General features: G+C 41.6%; 2 protein-coding genes across 4 annotated transcripts in view; one reads left to right on the forward strand and one right to left on the reverse strand.

Moving 5' to 3' along the window:
* Nucleotides 1-27,052, forward strand: part of KAT14 (lysine acetyltransferase 14) — a 90,946-nt gene that overhangs the window by 48,531 nt on the left and 15,363 nt on the right. For 2 of the 3 annotated variants that reach the window (XM_053313562.1, XM_053313561.1), the window contains exons 2-8: nucleotides 5,605-5,723; nucleotides 13,956-14,077; nucleotides 15,080-15,261; nucleotides 18,497-18,913; nucleotides 21,940-22,499; nucleotides 24,598-24,734; nucleotides 26,800-26,975. In XM_053313562.1, coding sequence (XP_053169537.1) covers nucleotides 13,962-14,077; nucleotides 15,080-15,261; nucleotides 18,497-18,913; nucleotides 21,940-22,499; nucleotides 24,598-24,734; nucleotides 26,800-26,975 — 1,588 coding nt within the window. In that variant the 5' untranslated portion in view covers nucleotides 5,605-5,723; nucleotides 13,956-13,961. The remainder of the gene's footprint in view (nucleotides 1-5,604; nucleotides 5,724-13,955; nucleotides 14,078-15,079; nucleotides 15,262-18,496; nucleotides 18,914-21,939; nucleotides 22,500-24,597; nucleotides 24,735-26,799; nucleotides 26,976-27,052) is intronic. The other variant, XM_053313563.1, reaches the window with a different exon arrangement.
* The window catches only part of DZANK1 (double zinc ribbon and ankyrin repeat domains 1), a 213,344-nt gene that overhangs the window by 3,490 nt on the left and 182,802 nt on the right, over nucleotides 1-27,052 (reverse strand). The window lies entirely within an intron of this gene.

Consider the following 27,052-nt stretch of genomic DNA (forward strand, 5'->3'; position numbering starts at 1 on the left):
ACTGAATGGAGAGAGGCATTTACATTGCCCAGTCACGGATGACCTGCAACAAATCTACTCTTTTATCTTTCCTAATAAACCTCTGAAATGACTATGGCCGTTTGTCAGATCTATGGCTTTTTTATTGTTAACTTTTGCTTATTTTCTACTATCTTCTATTTTTGAATCTTTCTATGGACTTCGCTAGAGAGCTCAGCATTCCAATGCTATTAGCTTTTAGTTTTGCTTTGAAGAATTTTTTAAAATGTTTGAGGTACAGCAATTACTTATTTTATCTTGATCTTTAACCTATTCATAATTTGTCGGAGATGATTGTGGATTTTGTATTTTCTGAGGAAACCCCCCCCCCTTGAACTTTTCAGCAAAAATGTATGGCATCTGCAATGGAGAAGAGGAATGGAGAAGAAGATTGGCTTGGAGAGAAAAACAGCTTTTTTATGGATCTGTTTTTTATTGTTTCACAATGTCACATATTTACACATTTAACCAACTTATGTTTTACTTATCAAGTCCTAACTGGAAAGATCTAGTTTATCTGTGTCTTGGGAGGATCTGCTTGGCGGGATTCTGAAGGATCTCCTTGAATTCATAGTTCCTTCTGTTTGCATGGCTGACAAAGTGTTTTATGGCTGGACAATTATCCTCCCATTACCAATTATTTGAAGCTCTGATCGGGGAAATAAAAGTGTCTAGAGAGAACTTGCTGTTTCGGCAGAGGAAGATTGTCTTTCCACATTTCTTTCTTTCTTTATTGGAATCAGGACTTTCCTGTCTTTTGTAGTTTAATGCCACTGATAATTTCCATTTAATAGCAGTTAATGTCAATTAGCATTTTGTATTGGGACTTTGACTTTACTTTGAATAATTTCTAAACTTGTTACTCAGCTGAGTTGGAGTGATGATGATTTATTATTCTTGTGCTGATGTTGCAATTGTGGTACTTTTTGTTAAATACAGGGAGGGGAAATTGGTATGGGGAGACTGTTAAGTGGTGTTTCACTTTAAGATAATTTAAGAAGATTTCACTAAAAGGGGTCTGAGTATTTTAAGTATTTTAATCTTATTTAAAAGTTTATTTGCCTTAGTTGTATTTTTTGGGGGTGTGTTTTATTAGAACTACTCAGCTTTTGGATAGGTAGCTACAGCGAGATTTATGCAGAAGGATTCTAACTGAAGGATTTTACTTTATAGAAACTTGATAACCTTTTCCCCCAGGCATAGAAGTTAAAGTTCCGGCATTGTTTAGTCTCCCCCTTAATGAGAGAGTGTCCTTGGACACTGTTTTCAAGATTTCATATTAACCCTATGTTATATGAGTTGCAGCTGAGATGTTTACTATTTCTTTTGTCTTTGTGCTGGGATGAATGAAAAGCCCAATATTTTTAGTGGTGTATCTATCAGCATTTTATTTCTCTTTGCTGATATACTTAATGGAATTATCTTTTCTCTCTTACTTCTCTTTCCCCCTGAGCTTGTTTTTTTCTCCTTTTCTCTCCTTTTGAGGTTTCCTTCCTTTTCTTTTCTTTTCTTTTCTTTTCTTTTTAAGATATGTGATTTACATAGGGTTTCATATACAGGTTTTAACTTTGAATATAATTAAATAATATACCTTATTAATTGGCCTTTCAATGTATTCCCTGTGTTAATTATTCCTTTGCCCCTCTCTCTTAACCATTGAGATTTAGGGAACTCTATATACGGTTTAGCATTGAAATAACCTGTTCAGAAACTAAGACTTTTTATGATATACTTGAATGTTCTAATGACTTAAGGAATTGTCACATATCTTCATGGAAGAAACGATAATTTATGTGATTAATTTAGGGTTTCATTTATAGGTTTTAACTTTGAGTATAATTAAATATTATACTTTATTAATTGGCCTTCCAATTAGGGAGTTCTATATAAGGTTTAATACTGACAATAACCTAATCAGGAAGTAGGATGTTGTATGATTAACCCGATAGTTTTAATCACTTAAGGAATTGCCATATATTTTTGTCTTTTGTTTCTTTTTGTTTCTTTCTTTCTTTCTTATTGAAGAAATGAGATATATTAAGAATAGAGGAATTAGGGAAGAGTGGCCCTCTAGAAATAACCTTTAGAAATAAGTGGCTGCAATATTGATAATATTTTTAAATTTAAGGAATAAGATTATTGGCTCTATTCTACTATATGATATTATAGTTTTTAAAAGATTACTTATCGAGATATTCTATTTGGAAAGTTCAGTATCTGATTTTTTGGTATTCTTACTTGAGCATTTTGAACAACTAATCGAAGTTAGCTTTAGCTTCTAATTGAAAACTAGTCTCAATTTTTCAGAAATATATATCTTTATCATTCCAATTTCTTTTTTCAGCATTTTTCTTTATTTTCATTTTCCCCTATGGGCTTTTATTGGTTGTTATGAAAACTTTATAATAGTAACTGTTGAATGAACTGCTTGTTGTGATGCAAACAATTAGAAGGAAATTGAGAAGGATTACATGTTTGTATGGGGAGAGATCTTAGGGTCATAGCTTGATAGCCTGTTCTCCCAGTGGTGGGCTATAGAGACCAGTTCTGGCTGAAGTTAGTCTACCTCTTCATGAAAGAATATCCTTCCATTTATCTTTCCGGTTGTTTGTTTGTTTGTTTGTTTGTTTGTTTGTTTTGTTAAATGAAGAGGAGGACTACTGAAGGTTTAACTGATTTCTGTCATTTACTTTATTATGACATTTTGTATACCTGTATGGGACGAGATGTAAATTTTGATTATAAAATATTGATGGATATGTGGTTTTGTATTTACAATACATACACCTTTTCTTTATGGCAGAACTAGTGTGTTTTCATTTTCTTTTCCATTGAATATTCTTGTTCTGAATCGTTTGATTGAGTCCAGGGGAAGTGTTCTGTGTGAGGTTTAAGGTTCATTTTTTCTCTGACGATTAGACTTAGTTTTTTAGACGTACCCTCTTTTTATTACAGATTATCTTTATTCATTTAAGTATACTTAAATACTATTACTGTGATTTTTCTTCTTGTTTTCTTTGCTGTGGATAAGTCATTGCTCTTATTCATGTATGACTATGTCGATCTCAGAGATATAACCTGTTCTATTTCTATTACTAGTAAAAGCAAAAATTCTTTTTTTAAAAAAAAGTGTCGACTCAATGTGCTGCAGTTGTGAAAAAGGCCAATTCCATGCTAGGAATCATTAGGAAGGGGATAGGTATGTGCACGGAACAGTGGCGGGGGCTTGAAGGCTGTGGGAGTGCTGCTTTAAGAGCAGGGAAGGGTGCACTTACCCTTCCTGCTGCTTTCCCCCTCCGTTTACTTGCAGGCCGATTGGGGCAGCAGTGTTTCTCCCTGCCGCCCAGTTCCATGCACAGCCCTAGAAGGGGACTGAAAATAAAACTACTAATATTATAATGCCCTTATGCAAAACTGTGGAGTATTTCGTCACACTTATGCAGCCTTATGCAGTCACAGTTGGAGTACTGCGTACAGTTCTTGTCACCATACCTAAAGGAGGACATTGTAGAACTGGAAAAGGTGCAGGAGAGGGCAACCAGAAGCCTAAAGTACCTTCCTTATGAGGCAAGGCTACAAGACCTGAGGCTTTTTACTTTAGAAAAAAGATGGCTGAGGATTTTTGACATGATAGAGGCCCATAAAATCAGGCATGGTGTGGAAAAAGTGGATAGGGAGAAATTTTTCTCCCTCTTTCATAAAACTCAAACCAGGGGTCATCCCATGAAATTGATTGCTCAGAAATTTAAGACCAACAAAAGGAAGTACTTTTCCACAAAATGTATAATCAACTTGTGGAATTCTCTTCCACAAGATGTTGCGACGGCCAACAACCTGGATGGCTTTAAGAGGGGTTTGGATAAATTCATGGAGGAGTGGTCTATCGATGGTTGCTAGTGTGAGGTCTATAGGCCATCTCCAGCCTCAGAGGCAGGATGCCTTTGGATACCAGTTGCAGGGGAGTAACAGCAGGAGAGAGGGCATGCCCTCAACTCCTGCCTATGGGCTTCCCAGTGGCATTTGGTGGGCCACTGTATGAAAAAGGACACACGCAGGGGCGGAGCCACCATTGGGCCAACGGGTTCAAAGAACCCGGGCCGGTGACCAATCAGGAGCCGCGAGAGCAGCCCCGACACGCCCCCCGCGTCTGACGTCAGACGCAGGGGCGGTAGTTTAGTTCCCGAGCGGGGGCCACATGGCCCCTTCGGGAACTAAACTAAGGCTGGTGCTGCGTTTGCAGCGCCAGCCAGGAGCGGCTCTTCCCTGTAAAGGCAGGGAAGAGTTGCTCCTGGCTGCGCGCTGCAAACACAGCGCCAGCCTAACTAGCTCCTGAAGGGGCCGCATGGCCCCTTCAGGAGCTAAGACTTGTGCTGCATTCGCAACACAGCCCAGGAGCGGCTCTTCCCTGCAGGAAGCTTCTGCAGGGAAGAGCCACTCCTGGGCTGTGCTGCGAAAGCAGCACCAGCCTTCTTCTAACTGCCAAAGGGGCCCCTTCAGCAGTTACAACTGAGCTGAGTCCCGAATGGAGCCTCAAGGCTCCGTTTGGGAGCCAGGCCACGCCCCCCACGGCTGATGTCAGGCGCGGGGGCGTGGCTATCCCCTGCGTCTGACGTGAGACGCAGGGGCGGAGCTATTGGGGCGTCTGCCACGGCCGCACACGGGCCGCCGGTGGGCTAGCTACGCCCCTGGACACACGACTAGATGGGCCTTGAGCCTGATCCAGCAGGTTGTTCTTATGTTAATTATATTTAAATCAGTGACATTTGCTCTAAGGTAAATAGGCTTTAGATAAGAACCCCCCAAGACAGTGTTCTTCATTTTAAGTCCTGGGGACCAGTGGCAGGCCCCAACAACCTGAAGTGTGGTTCCTCCTGGCACCAAGCAGATATTATGATTCTCATGGTGCAGTACTGCACTTTGCCCAGCGTGTGTGTGTGTGTGTGTGTGTGTGTGTGTGTGTGTGTGTGGCTGGCTTCTTTAAGGGAAGCTGAGTCCTCTTGACACCCTGAACCGTATTGGAAGATGTGCCAAGAGTGCTGTGAAGTGTAGCCTTTCCCAGTGCTTTCCTCCTAGAGCTTTTAAGAGAAGATTCAGTCTCTCTTAAAGGCCCTTGCAGCACTAAGAAAAGCACAGTACAGTGCAAAGGTCAGCACAATGGAAAATGACTGTCATACTGAAGGTGTTTTTTTTAACCAAAGTGGCCCCAGTTTGAAATATAGTGGAGATCGCTGCCCTAAGGTAACATAACTGAACAATGAAGTTTCAACTTTCATGGAAAACCCAGCGTTATCCAGTGGCTATGTGAATTAGTTCCAATCATCAGTATATCTGAAAAATAAAAAATTTCAATTTTTTCAGTATGAAGCCCCCACCCCCAATGTATGCCAAAGTATATGTTTGTTTCTTTTTTTTTTTGTTAGTGTCTTGATATCTATAAAATGCTATCTTGTAAACAAATTATAATTCTGAGTCACAAAAGTTCTTCATCTCTAGAGCATGGAATGCATTCATATACCATGTTGTTTTGCACTGTTCCCCCACCCCCATGAAAAGCCTGTGGCCTGACTTCTTGCTTTCTTCTTACAGGTCAGGTGAGAGAACAGGTCAGCTATCTCAAGGGTGACAACTTTTTCAGATTTACTTGCTCTGATTGTTCAGAAGATGGGAAGGAGCAGTTTGAACGGTTGAGGCTAACATGGCAGCAAGTAAGTAACAGTAACTGGATTTCAGTTTCCCTTGAACTCTGACATTGTGTGTGTTTTAGGTGCTTCTAAATATGAATCTAAGGAATTTTATTCTTACTAGAACATGACCATTCTGGACCTTAGAATCATTGTAAAGAGTCATGATTGCCACTTTTAATGTGGATTGTGTGAAACCAGATGTCTTGTATGAACAGATCTAATCACTGAGTCAGGGGCTGGTTCAGACAGAGTAGTCTTGAAATCTTCACTGTAACAAAGTACTAAAATTCAATTTGGCATGGCTGTGGAATACAGTTGGCACCCTTTCTGCCAGCACACTAAAGTGGATGGCTTCTGGAAAATGGTGGTTATATCTGTGGTCACTTTGGATTGGATATTATTACTCTCAGGGGCATAGCCACCATTGGACAGTGGAGGGTATTTGTCCTTGGGCCGCCTTCTTGCCCCTCCCCGAGGGCACCCACTTATCATCCTTCTGCACATAAACCCTCTCCTTCCCAATTGGCACTTCATCAAGTACAGACTGGGCATTTTCTTTCTCCACTTCACTCAAGACCCTGCCAGCTCTTGAACGCTGAGAAGCCCCTCTTCCCGATATTGGCCACATCATCTGCATCAGTGTTCTAACACAGATGCAGGGATGTGTGGTCAGTATCAGGAAGACAGGCCACGTGGCCACTCTCTTCTTCCCAGCCGGTTCTTCATTCAAGCACTGGCTGGGTGCCTTGCTCTGAGCAAGACAGGGAGAAAAGCATTCAGCCAGCGCTTGGACAAAGAACAGGCTGGGAATGAGTGGAAAAGGGGCCGAGTTCCTCCTCACTTTCATCCTCACAACTATCCTGTGAGGTAGATTAGACTGAAGAGAGAGTGACTGGCCTAGTCACCAAGTGAGCTTCATAGCTGAGCAGGGAGGAACATGGGCAGGTGTTCCCAATCCTAGTCTAGTATTCTAAATATTATACCACACTGCCTCTCAAGTGTTCAGTTGAGTGGGGTATTGGTTGCAGGAGAAAAAAGAAATTCAGATCCCCATTTTAGCTGTGGCATTGCTGGAGGACCACAATCTTTACCAATTTGAGTTTAATCTTGTTCATTTCAATGTCTTGTTAATGAAGGCAACAATCATATATACTCACTCACTTTGGAGTGATTCCCTTGACCTTCCCACCAGTCTTATTCTTGAACTCCATAACCACTGTACCACACTTTTTACTCACTCTTGTGCACGTATCCAGATGCAGCTCTGAGGACTGCACATGCTTAGCAACTGTGGACTACTGTGATTCACAAAAAGCAGACTGGGGTGAACTGTAGGCATTCAGAGTGAATAGTTTTGTAGAGCCATGAATTCAGTAACAGGCAGCGCTGGGAAGGGACAGTACTGAATAACTGTTGATAACCCAGGGTCCAGAGATAGAGCAGGGTTGGTGTACTGATCACCCCACTGCCCAACAGACTCTTTATTTGAGCTGATGGACTTGGATGCAGGTTTGGTGTTGGAGTCTATAAGAAATAAGGGTAAGTACCATAACCAAGATACAGTCCCCGCAAAACCAAAAAGTACCTAGCTAATAATAAGATATATTGTACTTTTAGTAGAGATGAGAATATTCACAATAGTGAAAGAATATAAATGGCCCAGTGGGTAGTAATACATTTGACAAAAAGTTGAGGCTTGTGTCACTGGAGTAATATACAAGAAGGTTTGTAATTTGTTCATTTGGGTATAGGCAGAACTAATTTTTCATGCGTTTGGGACCTGTAATGGAAAATGTTAATGTTTATATGTTAATATGTCAGTGTGATTTGACATACATAGGCCAAACTACTTGACCTTTGAAAATTAGGATTCATGAGCATAAAAGTACATTTAAAAGCACTACTGGGGATACTGTTCTTATAAAGCATTTTTCATAAATATAATAATTAAAGGAATTTTAAAGTCATGATTGTTGATCAAGTTTAATCTTATAAATTTCATAGAACAAACACACAAAGAATATTGTCTCAGAAGAAAATGAAATGGTTGTTCCTTTCAAAGAGTGTGTTCCCCTCAGGCCTGAATGATAGATTAGATCAGGGTTTCTTAACCTTGGGCCCCCAGATGTTGTTGGACTACAACTCTCAGAATTCCCAGACATGGCCTTTGTGGCTGGGGATTCTGGAAGTTGTAGTCCAACAACTGGGGGCCCAAAGTTAAGAAACCCTGGATTATACTTTTCTGTATTTCTTTGACTTCCTTATACGATTGTACTGTCTCTTTAAGAAGCATAGTCTTGATAGGTATTTAAGAGACTCTTATGATTTCCCCATTGATATGGACAGACCACCGACTGGTTAAGTTTGGACTTACAGTCACATCTCCTCAGGTGTGAGGGGCCTATTAGGATGGTCTGCCCGAGAAGGTTCTGGCTCTGCCACTGATTCTGTCGATGCCCTGATGGAAACTGGAATTGTGAACTTAACAGGATGGTGGACATGATAGCTCATAAACACCCTACTGAAACAGTAGTTGCTGGTAACCTCCAAACCTGACTACTGCAATGCACTCTATGTAGGGCTGCCTTTGTATGTAGTCCAGAAGCTGCAGTTGGTGCAAAATGCGGCAGCCTGGTTGGTGTCTGGGTTATCTCAAAGAGACCATATTACTGTAGTTCTTTATATTAAAAGAACTACTCTGGCTACCAGTATGTTTCTGGGCAAAATACAGGGTGCTGATTATAATCTATAAAGCCCTAAATAGCTTAGGCCCAGAGAATATCTTCTTCACTATGAGTTCCATTGCCCTTTGAGATAATCTGGAGAGGTGTGTTTGCAGTTGCCACCAACTTGTCAGGTGGCTACTCTGGGATAGCCTTTCTCTGTTGCTGCCCCAAGATCTTTTGGAATGTGCTCCCTGCTGAAAGAAGAGCCTCCCCACCTCTGACTTCTACAAAGTATTTAAAGATGTATTTATTCACCCAAGCTTTTTAATTATAATTGTGATTTAAAATTGTTTTAATCTTTTAATTTTGTTTCAAGTTTTATGTTGTGAATTGCCCAGAGATGCAAATTTGGGGCGGTGTACACATATATAATCAGTTTGCTTCCAAGGATCTGGATGGAATCCCAGCAGCCCTAGCTCTGCCCTCACCTTGGAAAGCCTTTATTGTGACACCAGCCACACTCCCCTTGGCCCCAGTACCAGAATGGGCACAGTTCTGTGCATGCTCAGCTGCATGTGCTTATCCCCAGAGCCCTTTGGCAAGACTTAAGTCCTACCATGGAGATGGGGCAGCCGCCAAAGCAGAAGCCACACATCTTAAATTTGTAGTAGTAATTTTTATTTTGGTCACTGACCAGCAAATACAGAAGAGCAAAGTAAAACATAAAAATAAAAAGCTGAAATACATAAAATTCCTAAAGGTTCCTAGAAACATTTAAACATATTCATGGAAACACCAACATATTTATGGGGAAGTAGGGAAAAAGGAAAAACCCAACTCAATATATAACAGCTATCCTCAATAGATAATAATAGTTGTTCAAATACATAACATGGTCTTATGAATTCTACTGGCAATTAGGCAGAACCTGGCAACTGCATAAGAAATCTTATCATCATGATCTGATAAAAGATAACACATGTGGAAATCATCAGAACAATCCAGAAAATTTAATAAATGTGAAGTAATGTGCATATTACAAATCTCCCTATAAAAATTACAATATACAGGTGAAACTCGGAAAATTAGAATATCGTGCAAAAGTCCATTAATTTCAGTAATGCAAATTAAAAGGTGAAACTGATATATGAGACAGACGCATTACATGCAAAGCGAGATAAGTCAAGCCTTAATTTGTCATAATTGTGATGATCATGGCGTACAGCTCATGAAAACCCCAAATCCACAATCCCAGAAAATTAGAATATTACATGGAACCAAGAAGACAAGGATTGAAGAATAGAACAATATCGGACCTCTGAAAAGTATACAGTGTACTGTGCTTGATTGGCCAGCAAACTCGCCTGACCTGACCCCATAGAGAATCTATGGGGCATTGCCAAGAGAAGGATGAGAGACATGAGACCAAACAATGCAGAACTGCTGAAGGCCGCTAATGAAGCATCCTGGTCTTTCATAATACCTCATCAGTGCCACAGGCTGATAGCATCCATGCCACGCCGCATTGAGGCAGTAATTGCTGCAAAAGGGGCCCAAACCAAGTACTGAATACATATGCATGCTTATACTTTTCAGAGGTCCGATATTGTTCTATTCTTCAATCCTTGTCTTCTTGGTTCCATGTAATATTCTAATTTTCTGAGACTGTGGATTTGGGGTTTTCATGAGCTGTACGCCATGATCATCACAATTATGACAAATTAAGGCTTGACTTATCTCGCTTTGCATGTAATGCGTCTGTCTCATATATCAGTTTCACCTTTTAATTTGCATTACTGAAATTAATGGACTTTTGCACGATATTCTAATTTTCCGAGTTTCACCTGTAATAGAACATATGCTGTTGATTCTATGGCTCCTGAATCACAGGGGCAAAAGCACTCTGCAAACAGGATTTTGTTAAATCTGCCCTCAAGCACTCAAGCATAGGACATTAAATCGTGCTTGGGTAAACGCCTTGCGATACTTGGTCACTGTAATCTGGTTAAGATATCTGACAGGACATGTGTTCAGAATTTGATTTCCCAGCACTACACCTATTGGAATGAAACTTTGGTCTGTCTGCGTTCTGCATCTAAGATGCTTTGGGTAACCACCAACTTGGTGATAGGCCATAAGTAAGCAGTGTCTGCTCAAATGAGCAGTGTCTCAAAATGAGAGCCAGTGTGGTGTAGTGGTTAGAGTGCTGGACTAGGACCGGGGAGACCCGAGTTCAAATCCCTATTCAGCCATAAAACTAGCTGGGTGACTCTGGGCCAATCACTTCTCTCTCAGCCTAACCTACTTCACAGGGTTGTTGTGAAAGAGAAACTCAAGTATGTAGTACTCTGGGCTCCTTGGAGGAAGAGCGGGATATAAATGTAAAAATAATAATAAATAATAATAATAAAATGTCCGTTCCCATTTAGAGATAAATTCATCCGCAAGCATCAGTGGAGTTAGCCCCAAAGTATAGAAATTTAGCTTGAACCAGAACTTAAAAATAAAAAGCCATATCTTAGATTCTACCTTGGGAAGACCGAACGGCCTCCAGGCAAAAAACAGCACTGGGGACACAACGTCCTGAGGAATTTGGATTGTACCACTTCTAATGCTTCAAAATTGGGATATGGGCCAAGTTGGGCCATATTATTACATATGGGCCAAGTTGGGCCGTATAACAGTTGGGCCAGGGCTTTGGATTCAAACAACCTTATTGTAGCAGGAATGAAACAGGCCCCTCTTGAGTAGAAGAAAGCCAAAATGGCTGAAATAGACTTGCGTGCGTTTTGTTGCACATACTCAGAGTGAGTCTTACGATTGCCAGAATAATGAACAACTATGCCCAAATACTTATAGCAACTGACTTGCTCAATCCTACATCCGTTGATAGACCAAGTCAGTGTCCTAGGGCACTTTGCGAACCTTATGATTTTTGTTTTGGCATGGTTAATCTGAAGGGCATGCTCCTTACAGTAAAGATCAAGAGAATTTAGTGCCCTTCTCATGGCAATTGTTGTTTGAGATAGTATTACAGCCTCGTCAGCATAAAGTAATAGCAGAACTGATTTGGAAGCCAATTGGGGTGTGTGTGTGAATCAGAATTAGTTTTTTAAAAACCAATAGCATTTATATAAAAATTAAACAAAAGTGGTGCTAAAATACAGCCTTGTTTAACACCTTTGCATGTTGGAATTGCCTTGGGGAAATGGCCTGCTGCTGTGCACCTAACTTTAAGAAGGGTATTCTGGAACAAATTGTTTATGAGCAGAAGTAGATGGCGGTCAACTGAGGAAGCTTTCAATTTGCACCACAGCTTTTCTCTCGATATAAGTTCAAAAGCAAATTTAAAATCTACGAATGCTGCGTAAATGCTGCTCTTCAGTCTTGAGGTGTATTTTTCTGTCAAGTGTTGTAAGATCAGAGCCTGAGCTAAGGGGGAATAACCAACTCTGAAACCTGCCTGTTCCGGAGCAAGAATATCTTCTGAATCAAGCCAGTCTAACAACTTCCTTTATAGTTGTCTTGTATAAATCTTGCTTATAATACTCAGAAGACTTATAGGGTGATAATTTTCAGGTAAATCCCTCTTACCCTTTTTATAGATAGGTATTATGATGGCTGTGCCCCAGTCTTTAGGGATACATGCAGTCCGGTCTATGTGTGTAAACAGTAAAGCTAGAACTGCGACCCACCACTCAAGGTTGTTCTTTATAAGTTCTGGGGGTCTTTCGAGGGACCTTCTGGGGGTCTTTTGAGGGGCCTTCTGGGGGTCATTTCGAGGGGCCTTACCAGCCTTAAGAGATGTGACTAGTTTAGAAACCTCAGAGCATGTCACCAGGTGCCATTCTGGTAGGGTGTTTGCTGGTAATTCCAGATCAAAATCTCAGGCCTCTTCCTTAGCATAAAGCATATGGAAGTGGTTCTCCAATACCGAAGCTGGAATGTTACATTCCAATCATGAAGGATTGCGGTTAGGATCAGAATTCTGGGCAACACAGCACCAAAAGAAGGAGGAATCTTAGACCAAGCAGTTGCTATCAATCACTGCCATTTAGCTCCCTGGGCATTGTCCTTTTTAGATCTCAATAGTAATTTGTACTGGTTTTTTTTTTTTTTTTTAATGTAAAAGGTGCTGGGCGGAGGGCAATGAGAGGTTATCTCTATAGTTGGTATACCTTAACAAGGAATTGTCTAGCGGTCTGGCATTCCTGATCGAACCAATGCCGGTCTGTTAATTGTGCTGAGGAGGAAGACAGCAAGACGATTTATGCTTTGTAAGAGGGATTAAACAGCAAAAAGTGTTGCCTCTGTCTCAGCCACAAAAGAAGCCAAGAAAAGACACTCATGGTGTGTCATGGAGGAGAGCTGGGCTTGTGGGAGCAAGCATGACTTGTCCCCCTAGGGCATGGTCTGCCCTGGTTGCATTTGAATGGGAGACCACATGTGAGCAGTGTAAGATATTCCCCTCAGGGGGTGGAGCCGCTCTGGGAAGAGCAGAAGGTTCCAGGTTCCTTGTCTGGCAGTATCTTCAAGACAGGGCTGAGAGAGACTCCTGCCTGCACCCTTAGAGAAGCTGCTGCCAGTCTGTGTAGATAATACTGATCTAGATGGACCAATGGTCTGACTCTGTATATGGCAGCTTCCTATATTCCTATGACTTGTCTCCCTAGCTAAGCAGGGTCTGCCCTGGTTGCATTTGAATGGGAGAGCACCATTAGCTGTATCTCTCCTAGAGATATTTTTATATTTTTAATTTACTGTTCTTATAATTGCCTCTGAAAAGGCAATTTTTAAAGTTTGAAATATGTCAGATGAGGCCAGAGGTTTCATCTAGGGATATGTCCAAACTAGCTTGGGTGGGCAGTAAAAGGATTGGTTCCTTTAAAAACCAGAAAAGCATGTCCTTACCTGCTCCTCTGCTGGCCCACCACTTTTCTGGGTGCAGCGCTCGCTTTTCAAAAGGCCACATGCTGGTCAATGCTGCACAGAGCAAGGTCAATGCTGCACACAGGCTGCTAGGAGCAGCGCCGCAGCCACGTGTGACCTTTTGAAAAGCAAGCAGCATGCCCAGAAAAGCGGGGCGGTGGAGGAGCAGGTAAGGGCCTGCTTACCTGGTTTTTAAAGGAACCAGTCCCTGCCCACCAAACAGGTTTGGATGCGGGAGCCTGAGCCAGTTCAGCACTCCCCTATGGTGGCGCTGAACTGGTTCTGGCACATCCCTAGTTTCATCATTGAATAAAGAAGTGTTCATTGCTTACACATAATCTTTGGGATCCCTATTCCCCTTTTTTCTGTTTTTTTGGTGCTTTGTCATTTCTCTCCCCCCCGCCGCTCCCCCCCCCCAATAAATTAGTATCCCAGAGCTCTTCTGCCATCATAATTGAACTTTAAGATTGTATTGTAAACTGTTTTAAAATTTCTAGCCACGAATGATGATTAATTCTGGTTAAATTTCAAACCTACATGATTCCAATACATTAGATTTTTTTTCAGATAAAAACTTGGTAGCAGAAGGGAGATCTTCCAGAAAAAAATAACCCTCTTAGTGTTACTTGTGAACAGATTGTTTCCATTTGTATTGTAGGTTGTCATGCTGGCAATGTACAATCTATCCCTGGAAGGAACTGGCCGGCAAGGTTACTTCAGGTGGAAGGAAGATATATGTGCTTTCATTGAAAAACACTGGACTTTCCTGCTAGGAAGCCGGTAATGCTATTATATTGTCTTAAAACTGAAGATGAAGAAAAAAACATTCCAAATATAAGTAGAATGTAATCCAGTCACCTTAATATGCTTGTATGTATGTGTGTGTGTATGTAAAATATTTATACCCAGTCTACAAATTAAATTTCTCAAAGCAGTTTACAATATATTTAAAATACAACTAAACAGCCAGTTGGAATGTTAGTCTCTTACTGGGCATGGTTCATCACACAAGTTATTGCTACTATCTCTTGTGGTTGCTGGCAGCAGATGCTAGAGTTTGAGATGTTTACAAACTTCCACCTGTCCTCAGACCTTTCATATACCACTCTGCTGCTGAATTTCTGGGTCATAAAAGAGGTTGAAGGATATAACCCCCAACTGGAAATGGCTACCAAAGAACCTAGAAGTTATAGCCCCTCCAGTTAGCAGGAATCTTATTTGACTCTGCCTCTCTCAGAACTGTCTCCTTAGTGGACATTCTACCTGGCTATGTAACCTATGGGCAGTGGTTGTGACTGGGCAAAGAGGCACCTTTTTATTGTGGTGATTCTCTTCATTTAGCAGGGGGAGAGTAACTGGCCCTATCCACCCCCAGCACAGTACTTCCAGTGACTGTTGCTGGTGTCTGTCTGTGTTACTTTTTAGATTGTGAGCCCCTTGGGACAGGGAGCCATCTTATTTATTGATTATTTATCTATGTAAACCGCTTTGGAAACTTTTGTTGAAAAGTGGTATGTAAATATATATTGTTGTTGTGTCATTTTTAAAATTTGTATATATCACCGAAAAACTCATAGGAGCTTTGTAAATAATTTCAGTGAAGCTTCTGAAGGAGAATTTCCTGGCAGATTGTTCCATGAATTATGGAGGGCAATGGCAGATTGCCATTTGGATTTTCCCCTTTAGGTACCAAAGGATCCTAGGCAAACTGTGACAGTAGTATCTAGCTATATTTTGATTGTAGTTTTATTTCAGAGACCTCTTTTCCTTTCACTGTTATAGAAAGAAGACTTCTACTTGGTGGAGCACTGTTGCTGGTTGCCTTTCTGTGGGAAGCCCTCTGTATTTCCGCTCAGGGGCTCAGGAATTTGGAGAACCAGGGTGGTGGAAACTTGTACACAACAGGCCTCCTACCATGAAGCCTGAAGGAGAGAAACTTTCTGCATCTTCCCTAAAAGCAAAAGGTAATTTTCCGTAAACTATACAAGGGCTTGCTCTTAAGGTAAAGGGCTTGCTCTTAAGGTAAGGTAAACTAGGATATGGGTATTTTGGGAGCATGTGTGCAACTTGAGGATTTGACTGAGAAACAGCAAGATGATTGTACTCCTGGATTACTGCTAGTCTGTGGGTTTCAATTGGTGTAAAAAGGATTTACATCAGCTGTAGGTATCTGTGAGAAATGAGCCATAACGTAGGCATTTTTCTTTACTGGCCTAGTTTCTGAAGGGAAAAAGACTTAAGAGATGTGTAGGTTAATATCTGTAGTTAAAGGCCCATGAAATTTCTTCACATGGTGAAAATTTGTTGGGTGGGCAGGGGTTGTTCTTTTCTTGCTTTCTAGCCCTTCCCATTCCCTTCCTTACCCACTTCCAAGCTCATCTCACCATCCATCCAGCATTTCCACTCCCCATTTGCTTCCCCTGCCCCCCTTTACAGTTTCCTTGCCTATCTTCTTCCTCCATGACATGATGTAAAAATCCACAATTTGTGACAGTTGGTTTAAAGAATGCAAGTACTTTTTTGTCTGTACTGTATTGGTTTTCTCTATGTGAAATATTCCTGTTTCTATTGGTTAATTTTAATTTTATTTATTTATGTACAATATTAATATCCCACCCCTTCAATGCACTACTGCCTGGGCTGCTCACAAATAAATAAAATGGATAAAATATAAAACTATATAAAATTAAAATGAAGAGACGCAGTTAAAACCACATTTAAAAGTTACAAATCAAAAGGTTTAAAGCTAAAAACTTACAAGCAATGGATAAAATATTTAAAAGTCTCTCTAAAAAAGATCTTCAGTTGTTTTTAAAACCCTGAGTGGGAGGGAGCATAGCAAATATCTTCTGTTGTGGGGTGTGTACCAAAGCCAAAGGGCAACAACCGAAAAGGCTCTGTCTCTAGTTCCTGCTGACTGGATCTCTGTCAATTGCAGGGCAATGAGCAGGGTCTGAGATGCTGAATGGAGTGTCCTAGCAGATTAATGGGGGCAAATGTGGTCCGACAGATACCCCAGACCCAAACTGTGTAGGGCTTTAAAGGTCAAGACCAACACCTTGAGTCCCTCCTGGAAGCAAACTGGAAGCTAATAATGCTACCACAGGATGGGTATAATACTCATGAAGAAACTTGCACTTCTAAGCATCCTTGCCGCAGCATTATGGACCTGCTGAAGTTTCTGAACTCTCTTCAAGAGCAGCCCCATGTAAAGCACATTGCAGTAGTCCAATGTGGATGTCGTCATGTCATAAGTGCCCTGAGCCATTTTGGGAGAGCGGTATATAAATTCAAATAAATAAATAAATAAATGACTGAAGGTCAGGTCTGACTTCTCCAAGTAGTGTCACAGCTGGTGTACCAGCCTTAATTGGTAAAGGACACTCCTGTAGACTGCTGCCACCTGCACCTCTAAGGACAGACCCTGTCCAAAACCAGATTTAGCTCACTACTCAGATGATCAGTTTTACCGATCCAGTGCACTTCCGTCTTATCTGGGTTATGTTTCAGCTTGTTTGTCCCCATCCAGCCCAGAACAACCTCCAAACACTGGTTCAAAGTACAAGATAACCTTGTTAATTGTGGACCCAGTATCTGTGGTCAGGTAATTGCCACCCGACCTTGGTATACATGAAAAAATTAGACATTGAAAGGGTTAAAAGTCACATATCTGCAGGTTGGGCATGGCAGAAATGACTTCTGAGGTCACTTCCACCTGCCATTTTGAAGACAAGAGCCATTTTGTGGCTTTATAATAAAAAAGAGAGGTTTTGTGTTGTTTTTTTAACTTTTGGGGGCATTGCTGGACAGTGGGAGGGGGGCACACAGAACATGGCACTCTCCCACCCCGTTTTCCCCACTTTGAGTCAGTTTTTCATCCCATTTTGACAGCCCCTTTGCACCCTTTTGCCCCACTGCCTTAGAAACCTAACCCCTCAATTCCCATTGCCCTAATGCCCCGTTATCTGTGATTTGACTATCCGCACACATCCCACCCACCTCCTGTAGAACGGAACCCCTGTGGATAATGGGTCTCTGTATCCATTGCCTCCCTGGTATCTGCTGACTTAAATGATAGGTAGAATTGGGTGTCATCCGCACATTGATGACACCACAGCACATACCCACATATGACTTATCCCAGTGGCTTAATGTAGATGTTAAACAGCATAAGGGACAGAATAGATCCTACAGTGCCCCATAGGCCAGAGGTGTCCAACTGTGGCCCTGCAGCTGATTTTAGCCTACAGCTCCCATCATCCTCAGTCACAGTGGCCAGGGATTGTGGGAGTTGTAGGCCCAAAACAACTAGAGGCCAACAGTTGGAAACCCCTGCCATAGGAAAAAGGCCAGGGGTTCTTCAGGGATTCATTTGCGCCAGTTTCTGAGTATGACCCTCCAGGTAGGTCTGAAACCACTGTATAATCATGCTTCCAAGTCCCAACCCAGAGAGACAACCTAGAATAGGGATGGGGAACCTTGGCACTCCAGCTGTTTTTGGACTACAACTCCCATAATCCCCAGCCACAGAGGCCAATAGCTAGGGGTTATGGGAATTGTAGGCCAACATCTGCAGGAGTGCCAAGGTTCCCCATCCCTGACCTAGAAGGATACCATGTTCAGTTGTATCAAAAACCGCTGAGAGGTCCAGGAGATTCAACAGAATTACTTTCCCTTTGTCTCTTGATCTAGGTCATCCACCGGGGTGACCAAGGCAGTTTCCATTCTTATCCAGGCCAGAAGCCAGGCTGGAAAAGCATCTAAGTAATCAGATTCACTCAGGGCCACCTGGAGCTGTGTCACCACCATGCACATCAACACCTTGCCCAAAAAGGGGAGGTTGGAAACAGGCTGAAAGTTGATTTAATCAGCTAGGTCCAGCGAAAAGCTTTTTTTAAAATTTATTTAAAGGAGGGACTGAATTGCTGCCTCTTTCCACTAAGGCACCACCCACTGATTCAGGGAGGCATTTACCACCCCACTATTCATGGACTCAGTCCCTTCCTGGCTGCCTTCACCGACCTTGAGGGGCATGTGGTAGGCTTCAGCCTTCCAGGCAACCTGTCTGCTTGTTTCATTGCCTTTTCCTTAAAAATGGAATGTGTTGGATACTTTGTGTAGACGTACTTGCCTTGGGGTAAGGTTACAGGGATATTCTCTGTATTTGTTAGAACAAACATACTGCTTGTTCTCTGCCAGGTTCAAAGCCATCTTTAGATCCAATCATTACAGTGGAGGGACTTAGAAAGCGAGTGAGCCGCAATCCAGTAGAATCTGCCATGGAGCTGAAGGAGAAGAGATCTCGCACTCAGGAAGCCAAGGACATCAGAAGAGCTCAGAAGGAGGCAGCTGGCTTCCTGGATAGGAGTATGTCCTCCACACCAGTCAAGTTTATCAGTCGAAGCCGACGTCCTGACATGATCCTTGAGAAGGGGGAAGTGATTGAATTTTCTTCCCTGAGTTCCTCTGACCGAACTCCTTTGACGAGCCCATCCCCATCTCCTTCTCCAGATTTCTCTGCTCCTGGAACGCCAGCTTCCCACTCAGCTACACCTAGCTTGCTCTCAGAAGCAGACCTTATTCCAGATATAATGCCACCCCAGGCCCTGTTTCATGGTAAAAACTACCTTAATATTTTCTTATATGTTTCTCTGTTAGATCTCATATACACAACTATCTCTTGACCATAATTGTATTACATGTTTAACATTTGTCACAAATGTGTAGATGATCAAGCACTATGATGCTTATTAGCAGTCATTAGAATTGCTGGGAAAATGTTTGATAATAATGGAATTCCATATATACAAACTTTTATTAGTGGTGTCATGCCATCTTTCATATTAAATCACGTGAGGAAGTATGTACCCAACTGGTACTTCTGACTATCATTGTTACTGAATGGCTGATATAATCACTCCTGGTTTACTCCTCTAGAAGGCCAAAGAAGAAGAAAAATAGTGCCAGTGCTATTTCCTTACTACCATGCATATTTGGTCTTCTATGAAGTACTTGTTATGGTGTTGTTTCATGTCAATTATTTTCCTACAATGGTCATTTGTCTTCCTAACAAATACAGAAAACAAAAAAACCAAACCTAAACAAGAGAATTCAGGATGGCAGTAGATTTATGCACTGCTTTTCAACAACAGCAAAAAAATGTCAAAATTGTCAACATAGAAACAAGAATAAGATGGTTCTATATCCCCAAAGGGCTCATAATATAAAAAGAAATACTAGGTAGACACCAGCAACAGCCACTGTAGAAATGGTGCTGAATAGGGACAACTGCCTTTGGCCTGTTAAATATACAGGAGTTACCACTTTAAAAGATGCCTCTTTGCCCGGTTATCTGGGGTTCATTGCAGATTGCTCTAAATCTGGGTAGAATTAGAGCTTTTTAAATTTAAAACAATTCTCTCTACAATAAAGGGGAATTTTTCCATAAAACATCTTGGAAAGCATTTGCTAATGCATTTGCATCTGTGTTGCATAGTCAGCCATTTTTGCAATTTGGTGGATATTGCATTAGGATGGGCAATCTAGGATCTCTGCTAATACTAGAAACACTGTAGCCAAGGGAAAAAATATTCAGGGGAGGGGAGGGCTAGAAACATATGTGATATTACATGAGCAGTTGAAATTGGCAGACCTAGCTGGGAAGGGAACAATGTGAAACAAAAATTGGGCTCCTTGGTTTTGAAGTGGTTTTGAAGGGGCTTCAGTTGGAAGCCCCTTCAAACTCTCCTTTCTGTTGTTGCAACTTCCATTCTTTGTGGAGAGATGGGAGCCAGCCATATCAGTTTGCAGTGCATTATTCCATATATAATGGTTATTAGCAGGACAGCAGAAAGGGTTAATGCCTTTGGCAGTTGACAGGGCTAATAGCTTGGTGATACTTTCAGTGAGAGTGGCCCTTCCCTGTTTCTAGCTCTACCTTCACCCAGAAAGCAGGATCACTTTCTTCCTGTTGAGCTGCAGACTCAGAAAGAAAGTGTGCTTTTACTCCACCCAGCCCCCCATGTCCAGTGTGGTAAGAGACACCACTTCTCCAAATTTGGTATATATCTGATGTAAAATGGCTGAGATTTCTACATCAGACAAATATTGCCAATGAATATGAAGGCTCCATTTAGCATGGGTAAGAGCTAATGTTAAATTTCCCTTTCCCACAATGTCCGATCAGATTTTCCTTTTCAAAAAGCCTGCAAATTCAGTCTATTTATGAGTAAAGGTATGGGTGCATGGAGCCTCATTTCTAAAGCAGCATAATACCATATTTACCTGAATCCAAGACTATCCCGCCGCCCATGTTCTTTGACTATAGAAATGGGGGGGGTTCATCTTAAATTCACAGTCCTCTTCCTTTTGGGTCAATATAGGTATAACCTGTATTTAATCTGTATTTTTAAGGGTGTTATCTTAAATTCAGGGTTGTCATTTATTCAGGTAAATACAATATATGGGATTGTACAAATTCTTCACAGTTTATAAGGCATGGAAGTTAAATTGCACCTTAACTTGCAATTTCCACACTTTATAGAGCAGTCGAGACATTGGATACTGATCCATGAGGCATCACTAATAAAGATCACCTCCCCACAAACAATTTCGGGCTGGCAGAGGCCGCCACCGGAAACTCTCCAAAGCTCATTTCCAGGCAGCCCTTACTGCTAGATAATGTTCATTTCAAGGAAGCAAAATGAACATTATCCAGCAGCGAGGGTTGCCTGCTGCCTAGAAATGAGCTCTGGAGAGCTCGCCTGGGTTCCATGGACCCTGGGCTCCACCCCCTTTGCATATGACATCACTGGGGGAAGGGGTGGCAGTGAGGGGGGTGACCCCTTTACTAACTTCTGGTCTGGGAAACTGCGCACGGAAAATGTACTGGTCCATGACTCCAAAATAATTGAGAAACACTGTTATAGAGCTTAAGTGAAAATGACTCTCATGTTCAACTGTACGTTTTTGGATGACTGAATCTAATATATATCTATTGGTGTATTGTTCTTGCCAGTCCTATTTGTAAGAGGGATTTGGATAACTTCATGGAGGAGAGGTCTATCAACGGCTACTAGTCGGAGGGCTATAGGCCACTTCCAGCCTCAAAGGCAGGATGCCTCTGAGTACCAGTTGCAGGGGAGTAACAGCAGGAGGGAGGGCATGCCCTCACCTCTTGCCTGTGGGCTTCTCAGAGGCATCTGGTGGGCCACTGTGTGAAACGGAATGCTGGACTAGATGGGCCTTGGGCCTGATCTAGCAGGGCTGTTCTTATGTTATGCTTTCAGATTCACTTGTGGTGCTGTAGGATGGCCTAATCACCTCTTCTGCCGTCAGGTTTTTATGCCATGCCTCCTTCCCTGGATTAAGTGACACTGGATGTACTTTTCTTAAAACATCTGATTTCAGAAGCTTATTGTTGTGCTCTTTTTTTTTTTTTAATGAATCTAAGCTTCTTTAATGGGGGGAATTGACTATTTCCAGTTTGCCCTGGAAAATGCAAATTCATATGCCAAACTGAATATCACATAAAAATGGTTTGTTGTCCTTTCATGTTAAACCATGGTCCCTCAGGAAAAGCACCCAGCTGTGTGTTATTTATATTGTAACATGTTTTTGAAATATTTTGTTTCATTTTATAGATGATGAAGAGATGGAAGGTGATGGTGTCATAGATCCAGGTATAGAGTATATCCCACCACCCAGTGGAACAGCAGGGATGATTCGAAAGAAAGTGAAAACACCTGAGCAGATTAAACAAGAGGTGGAGAGTGAGGAAGAAAAAGCAGAGAGGTTGGAAGGTGATGCTGAAAACCATGATAATGCGCACCTGTCTCTTCAGGCTCGGGGTCGAGACAAGAGGAAGGTACAGCTGGGCCACAAGGATGCAAAGTCCAGAATGCCCAAGTACATGCCCGCTAGTATCTATGAAGAAAAACTTCTCCTGAGGAACCTGGAAATCTGTCCAAATGCTTCGGCCATGACTCCAGAGGCTCGGAGGCTGAGGCGGAAGTTGATAGTTCGGCAGGCCAAGCGGGAAAGAGGCCTGCTGCTCTTCGATTTGGACAACATTGTGAATGCTGCTCTTCTCCTGGTTGATAGGATTTACGGAGCCAAGGAAGGAAGTATATCTTGTCCTCCCTCAGATCATCCAATGTACAGAACTACCAGCCAGGACTTCAGAATTTTGGATCGGTACCAGGTTAATGTCTCCATTTGCAACTATTTTTTCACCTGCTCCTATATTATGGATAGGCATAGTGGGCAAAGGGGATAGGGATGCTCTAGACCAGTGGTTCCTAACATGGGGTCTGCCAAATGTTGCTGAGCTACAACTCCCAGAATCCCCAGCCACAATAAATTGTGGATGGAGATGCTGGGAGGAGTTACTTCAGCAACATCTGGTGGATGTCACATTAAAAACCACTGGTCTAGACAATACCCACACCTTTCTAGACATATTTGTTTTGTTAGATTATTCTCTACAAATCAGTGTCCATGGAGGCTAAAGGTAAAGTGTGCCATCAAGCCGATTTCAACTCCTGCTGCCCACTGATGCCTGTGGTTTTCTTTGGTTTATCATACAGGAGAGGTTTACCATTGCTTCCTCCCACGCAGTCTGAGATAATGCTGAAAGCATCTTCCTATATCGCTGCTGCCCGATATAGTACCAGCGGAGTTTCGAACCGGCTTGTTAGTCAAGTATTTTCTGCTTGTTAGTCAAGTATTTTCCTGCTGCGCCACTCCGTCCATGGAGGCTACCATTGTGAAATTCTTTTTAAATGGGATGGAGCAAGGATGGACTGCTCTAACGTCTTTCATTTCAAAAGATATTAGCCAATATCTTTTTAGCTGTGATTCTTGGGGTTCAGTGGCAGTTCTGAGTTAATTATTGTTCTATTTTAATACGTATGCCTCTATCTTATGTGACACTCTCCTGTGCCAGCACAAAGCTGCAATTGTAGTCTGATTGCTGTTCAGCCCAGCTGCCCCTGATACCCATTGTAGAGATTCTAATTCAGTGTGGAGGTTATCCAGGAGTGGGTTATTTCTTCCACTTACTTCAGAAGCTTTTCTGTGCAAATGACTTGTCCAACCCCCTTCAGTGGGAGACCTCCCCTAGTTCCCACCTTCCCTGCTTTGATGTTTGTTCTTGTGTGCTTGTTTTATTTTAAGCACCTTGAAGTGGGAAATAAGGGATATTATCTGCACATTAAAAAAACCCAAGAGTTTCACAGAGCTCCATGGACTACTTTTTGGGGGTCATATTAGTGGTTGGCTTCAGTATTTCTAAGTAAGGGAAGGAAGTCAAAACAAAAGTTGCATTGCTGTCTCTACAAAAGTTGGGTGGAATAACCAATTCCTGGCTAATCTCCGTTCACTGAACATCCTTATTCACACCAAGTCTAACAGTTCTTTTTAGGACTCAAAAAGCTGCTGGTATGTTAATTCATGAGAAGGGTTAAGCAGCTTTAACACCCCAGAATTTTTATATATGTTGGGAACCTTCTGTCTTTTCGAGTTTGGGACAAAAATATAGTAACAACACCTTGCTGGGGAGTGCAAATGACTAGGGATGTGCAGAACATTTTGAGCTTGAAATGTTCCTACTCGAAATGAGTGTTTCAAGCTCAAAGGAGAATGCCCTTCAAATGAAGGGTCTGTTCTGAGCTCAGAACGGAATGACCCCATTCCAAGTTGGAACATTTTGAGCATTCTGAGTGCCATTTTAGAGGCCTTTTCCCCTCTTTGCTGGCTGGTTTTGGCACAGGCTTCCGATGGGCTTGCGATCTCCTTGCTTCTTGGTTGGCTTGTTATCAGAAAAATCAAGTTGATTTTTATAACAAGCCAATCAAGAAGCAAGGAGATCACAAGCCAATCGGAAGCCTGTGCCAAAACCAATTAGCAAGGAAAAAACGGGCCTCCAAAATGGCTCTTTGAATACTCAAAAACATTTTGAGTTCATTCCGTTGGAACAACCGGTTTGTCAGTTTCTTCTGACGGAATATTCTGGGGCATTTGTGTTCTATTCTGAGTTCAGAATGCAACACAAACACCATTCTGTGCACATCCTTACAAATGACTATTTTGGGGGGTGGTATGTTGTTATGTTATGTAACTATTTGGTACACTGCTCATCTGTGCGAACTTGCAAAGAGATATTCTTACCACACATTTGTGTAGTATAATGGTCATGTGTATCCACTTTATCTAATTCATCATAGGTTTCTGCCCTATCATCAGTTCTAGATTTTTGGTTGTTCCCCTGATTTGTCAGATTTTCTTACCTTGTTTTACAGACTAAGCTGTCAGCAGTGAAGGGGTTTCGACAAATGGCAACAAAATTTCTGTGCCGACTTGTAGGTTCAGAAGATGTGCTAACTGATCACAGCATAATCAGTCCTTACACTTCTCGTGTCTTGAAACCTTATATCAGGTACAGAGCACTAGAAGCTTATTTTCATTGTCATGTAGAGAGTTAACTTTTGTGCCCCACCCTTTTCCAGATAAGTTATCTTTCCTTGTCGACTGATAACGACAAGCATGTTAATTATTATCAATAACTACCTTTAGACTGAAAGGTAGGATAAAGATTAAGTAATTAAAGACAGCCTTTATTCAGTCTGTCCTCACCAATTATATAAAGTGCCTTCCATGGTGGTAATTTCTAGAAGGGTAGCCATGTAGTCTCTAGCAGCAAAAACAACAAAATGTTTTGTGACATGAAGGGGGTTATATACAATTCAGATTAGCTTATATTAGTATTTATTGTATTTTATTTGTTTATTTATTACATTTATATCCCACTCTTTCTCCAAGGAACTCAATAAATATCAATAAATACATGGTTATTTTTATCCTCACAACAACCCTGTGAGGTAGGTTAGGCTGAGAGATACATGACTGGCCCAGAGTCACCCAGTGAGTTTCATGGTTGAATGGGGATTCGAACTTGGGTCTTCCCGGACCTAATCCAGCACTCTAACCACAACGCTATGCTGGCTCTGGCCTGGATTATCCTTCCAGATTAGCCTGTATTAACAAAAGCATTCCCTCTCTACTGGAATGGTTGTGGTACTCCTGAGCTGAGTATGTCTGAGCTTTAGAAAATACTTGGGAAAAGTGTAGAGCAGGGTTTCTTAACCTTGGGCCCCCATCATCCCCAGACATGGCTTTTGTGGCTGAGGATGATGGGAGTTGTAGTCCAACATCTGGGGGTTAAGAAACTCTGGTTTAGAGGGGTTTCTAAAGTCCACCTGGGAATTCTCTCAAAAGACCCAGAGATATATATCTAGCTCATTCTGATTTGTCAAACTGGATCATTTCTATGCACATGTCTGACAATCTCAAATGATTTTAAAAGGTTAATGAGACAGGACTTGGCTTAGCAGAAGTCATGCTGATTCTCCTTCTGCAAAGCTTGTTGTTAAACTTAACTGACCTGTAATTTCCTGGATCTCCTCTGGATCCCTTTTTAAACTTCAGTATTATATTGACTACTTTCCAGTCCACTACCATAGAGCCCTGTTTTAGGGACAAGTTGTATATTTTTGCTAAAATCAGTAATTTTATATTTGAGTTCTTTAAGGACTCTCATGTAAGCACTGTCAGGACCCAGGAATTTGTTAATTTTTTTTTTTTTAAATAAACCTTAGAACATTGTCATCTCTGTTTAGCTCAGTTCTTCAGCATCCCCTCATGCTACTGAGTCAGTTCATCACAAGTATCTGCCCTTTTTTTTAGTGAAGACACATACTGATAATTCATTCAGCTTCTCTGCAATCTCCATAGCCTTCATCTCGTTCATTCTCTTTTCATCTGTTGATCCAACTGCTTCCTTGGCAGATTTCCTGCTTCTGTTTAAAAAATAATGTATTGTTCTCCTTAATAGTTTTAGCCATATGCTCTTCAAATTATTTTTTTGCATTCCTTATTTGCTTACATTTCTTTTGTCAGATTTTGTGTTCCTTTTTGTTTTCCTCAATTGGACAGGGCTTCCATTATCTGAAGGAAGCCTTCTTGCCTTCTATAGCTTTCTTGACTCTGTTCATGCAGGCATCCTCTGTGATTTGGTGACTTTGGGCTATACTTCTGTTGAGCTTCTATTATGATTTTAAATAAGCTCCACACTTTGTGGAGAGATTTGACTCTTTTGTTTAGCATTTTTAGGGCTTGATATTGGAATCTTTAATCTGCAGTAACCTGTATTTAAATTTGTAAAGGGCAGATAACCTTGTATTTAGCTCATGGGATACAACAGGTAATTGTCACTGGCTCAATCACCTGCCTCCCATTTGCAACTGGCTTGGTTTCTTGACTTTTCATTTTGCAGCTAGGTTTAACTCCTGGACCCTAGAATTCTGGATTTTTTTTAAAAAACCCTTTAAGTCTGTCTGTTCCTAGTCTGCATTTACCACACCTATATCAGTTATAGGCCTGACCTAATCTGACTGCTGTTGTATGCTAGAAATAGGAATTACTGTTGTTTGTGTTCCCTCCAGGCGCGATTATGAAACAAAGCCTCCAAAACTTCGACTGCTGGCTGAGATTCGAGCCCATGCACACAAGAACGATCCCAGCTGGACTGCTGAGCCAGAGGCACCCATTGATTATTGCTATGTGCGCCCTAATCACATTCCTACCATCAATTCAATGTGCCATGAGTTCTTCTGGCCAGGTAGGGTTTCCTCTGGGATAGATGTTTTAGGTGGAAAGGGGAAAGTAGTTGGGCTAATTACACATGAAGCACAGGTA

The sequence above is a fragment of the Hemicordylus capensis genome, chromosome 4, assembly GCF_027244095.1.
Source record: "Hemicordylus capensis ecotype Gifberg chromosome 4, rHemCap1.1.pri, whole genome shotgun sequence".
Taxonomy (NCBI): domain Eukaryota; kingdom Metazoa; phylum Chordata; class Lepidosauria; order Squamata; family Cordylidae; genus Hemicordylus; species Hemicordylus capensis.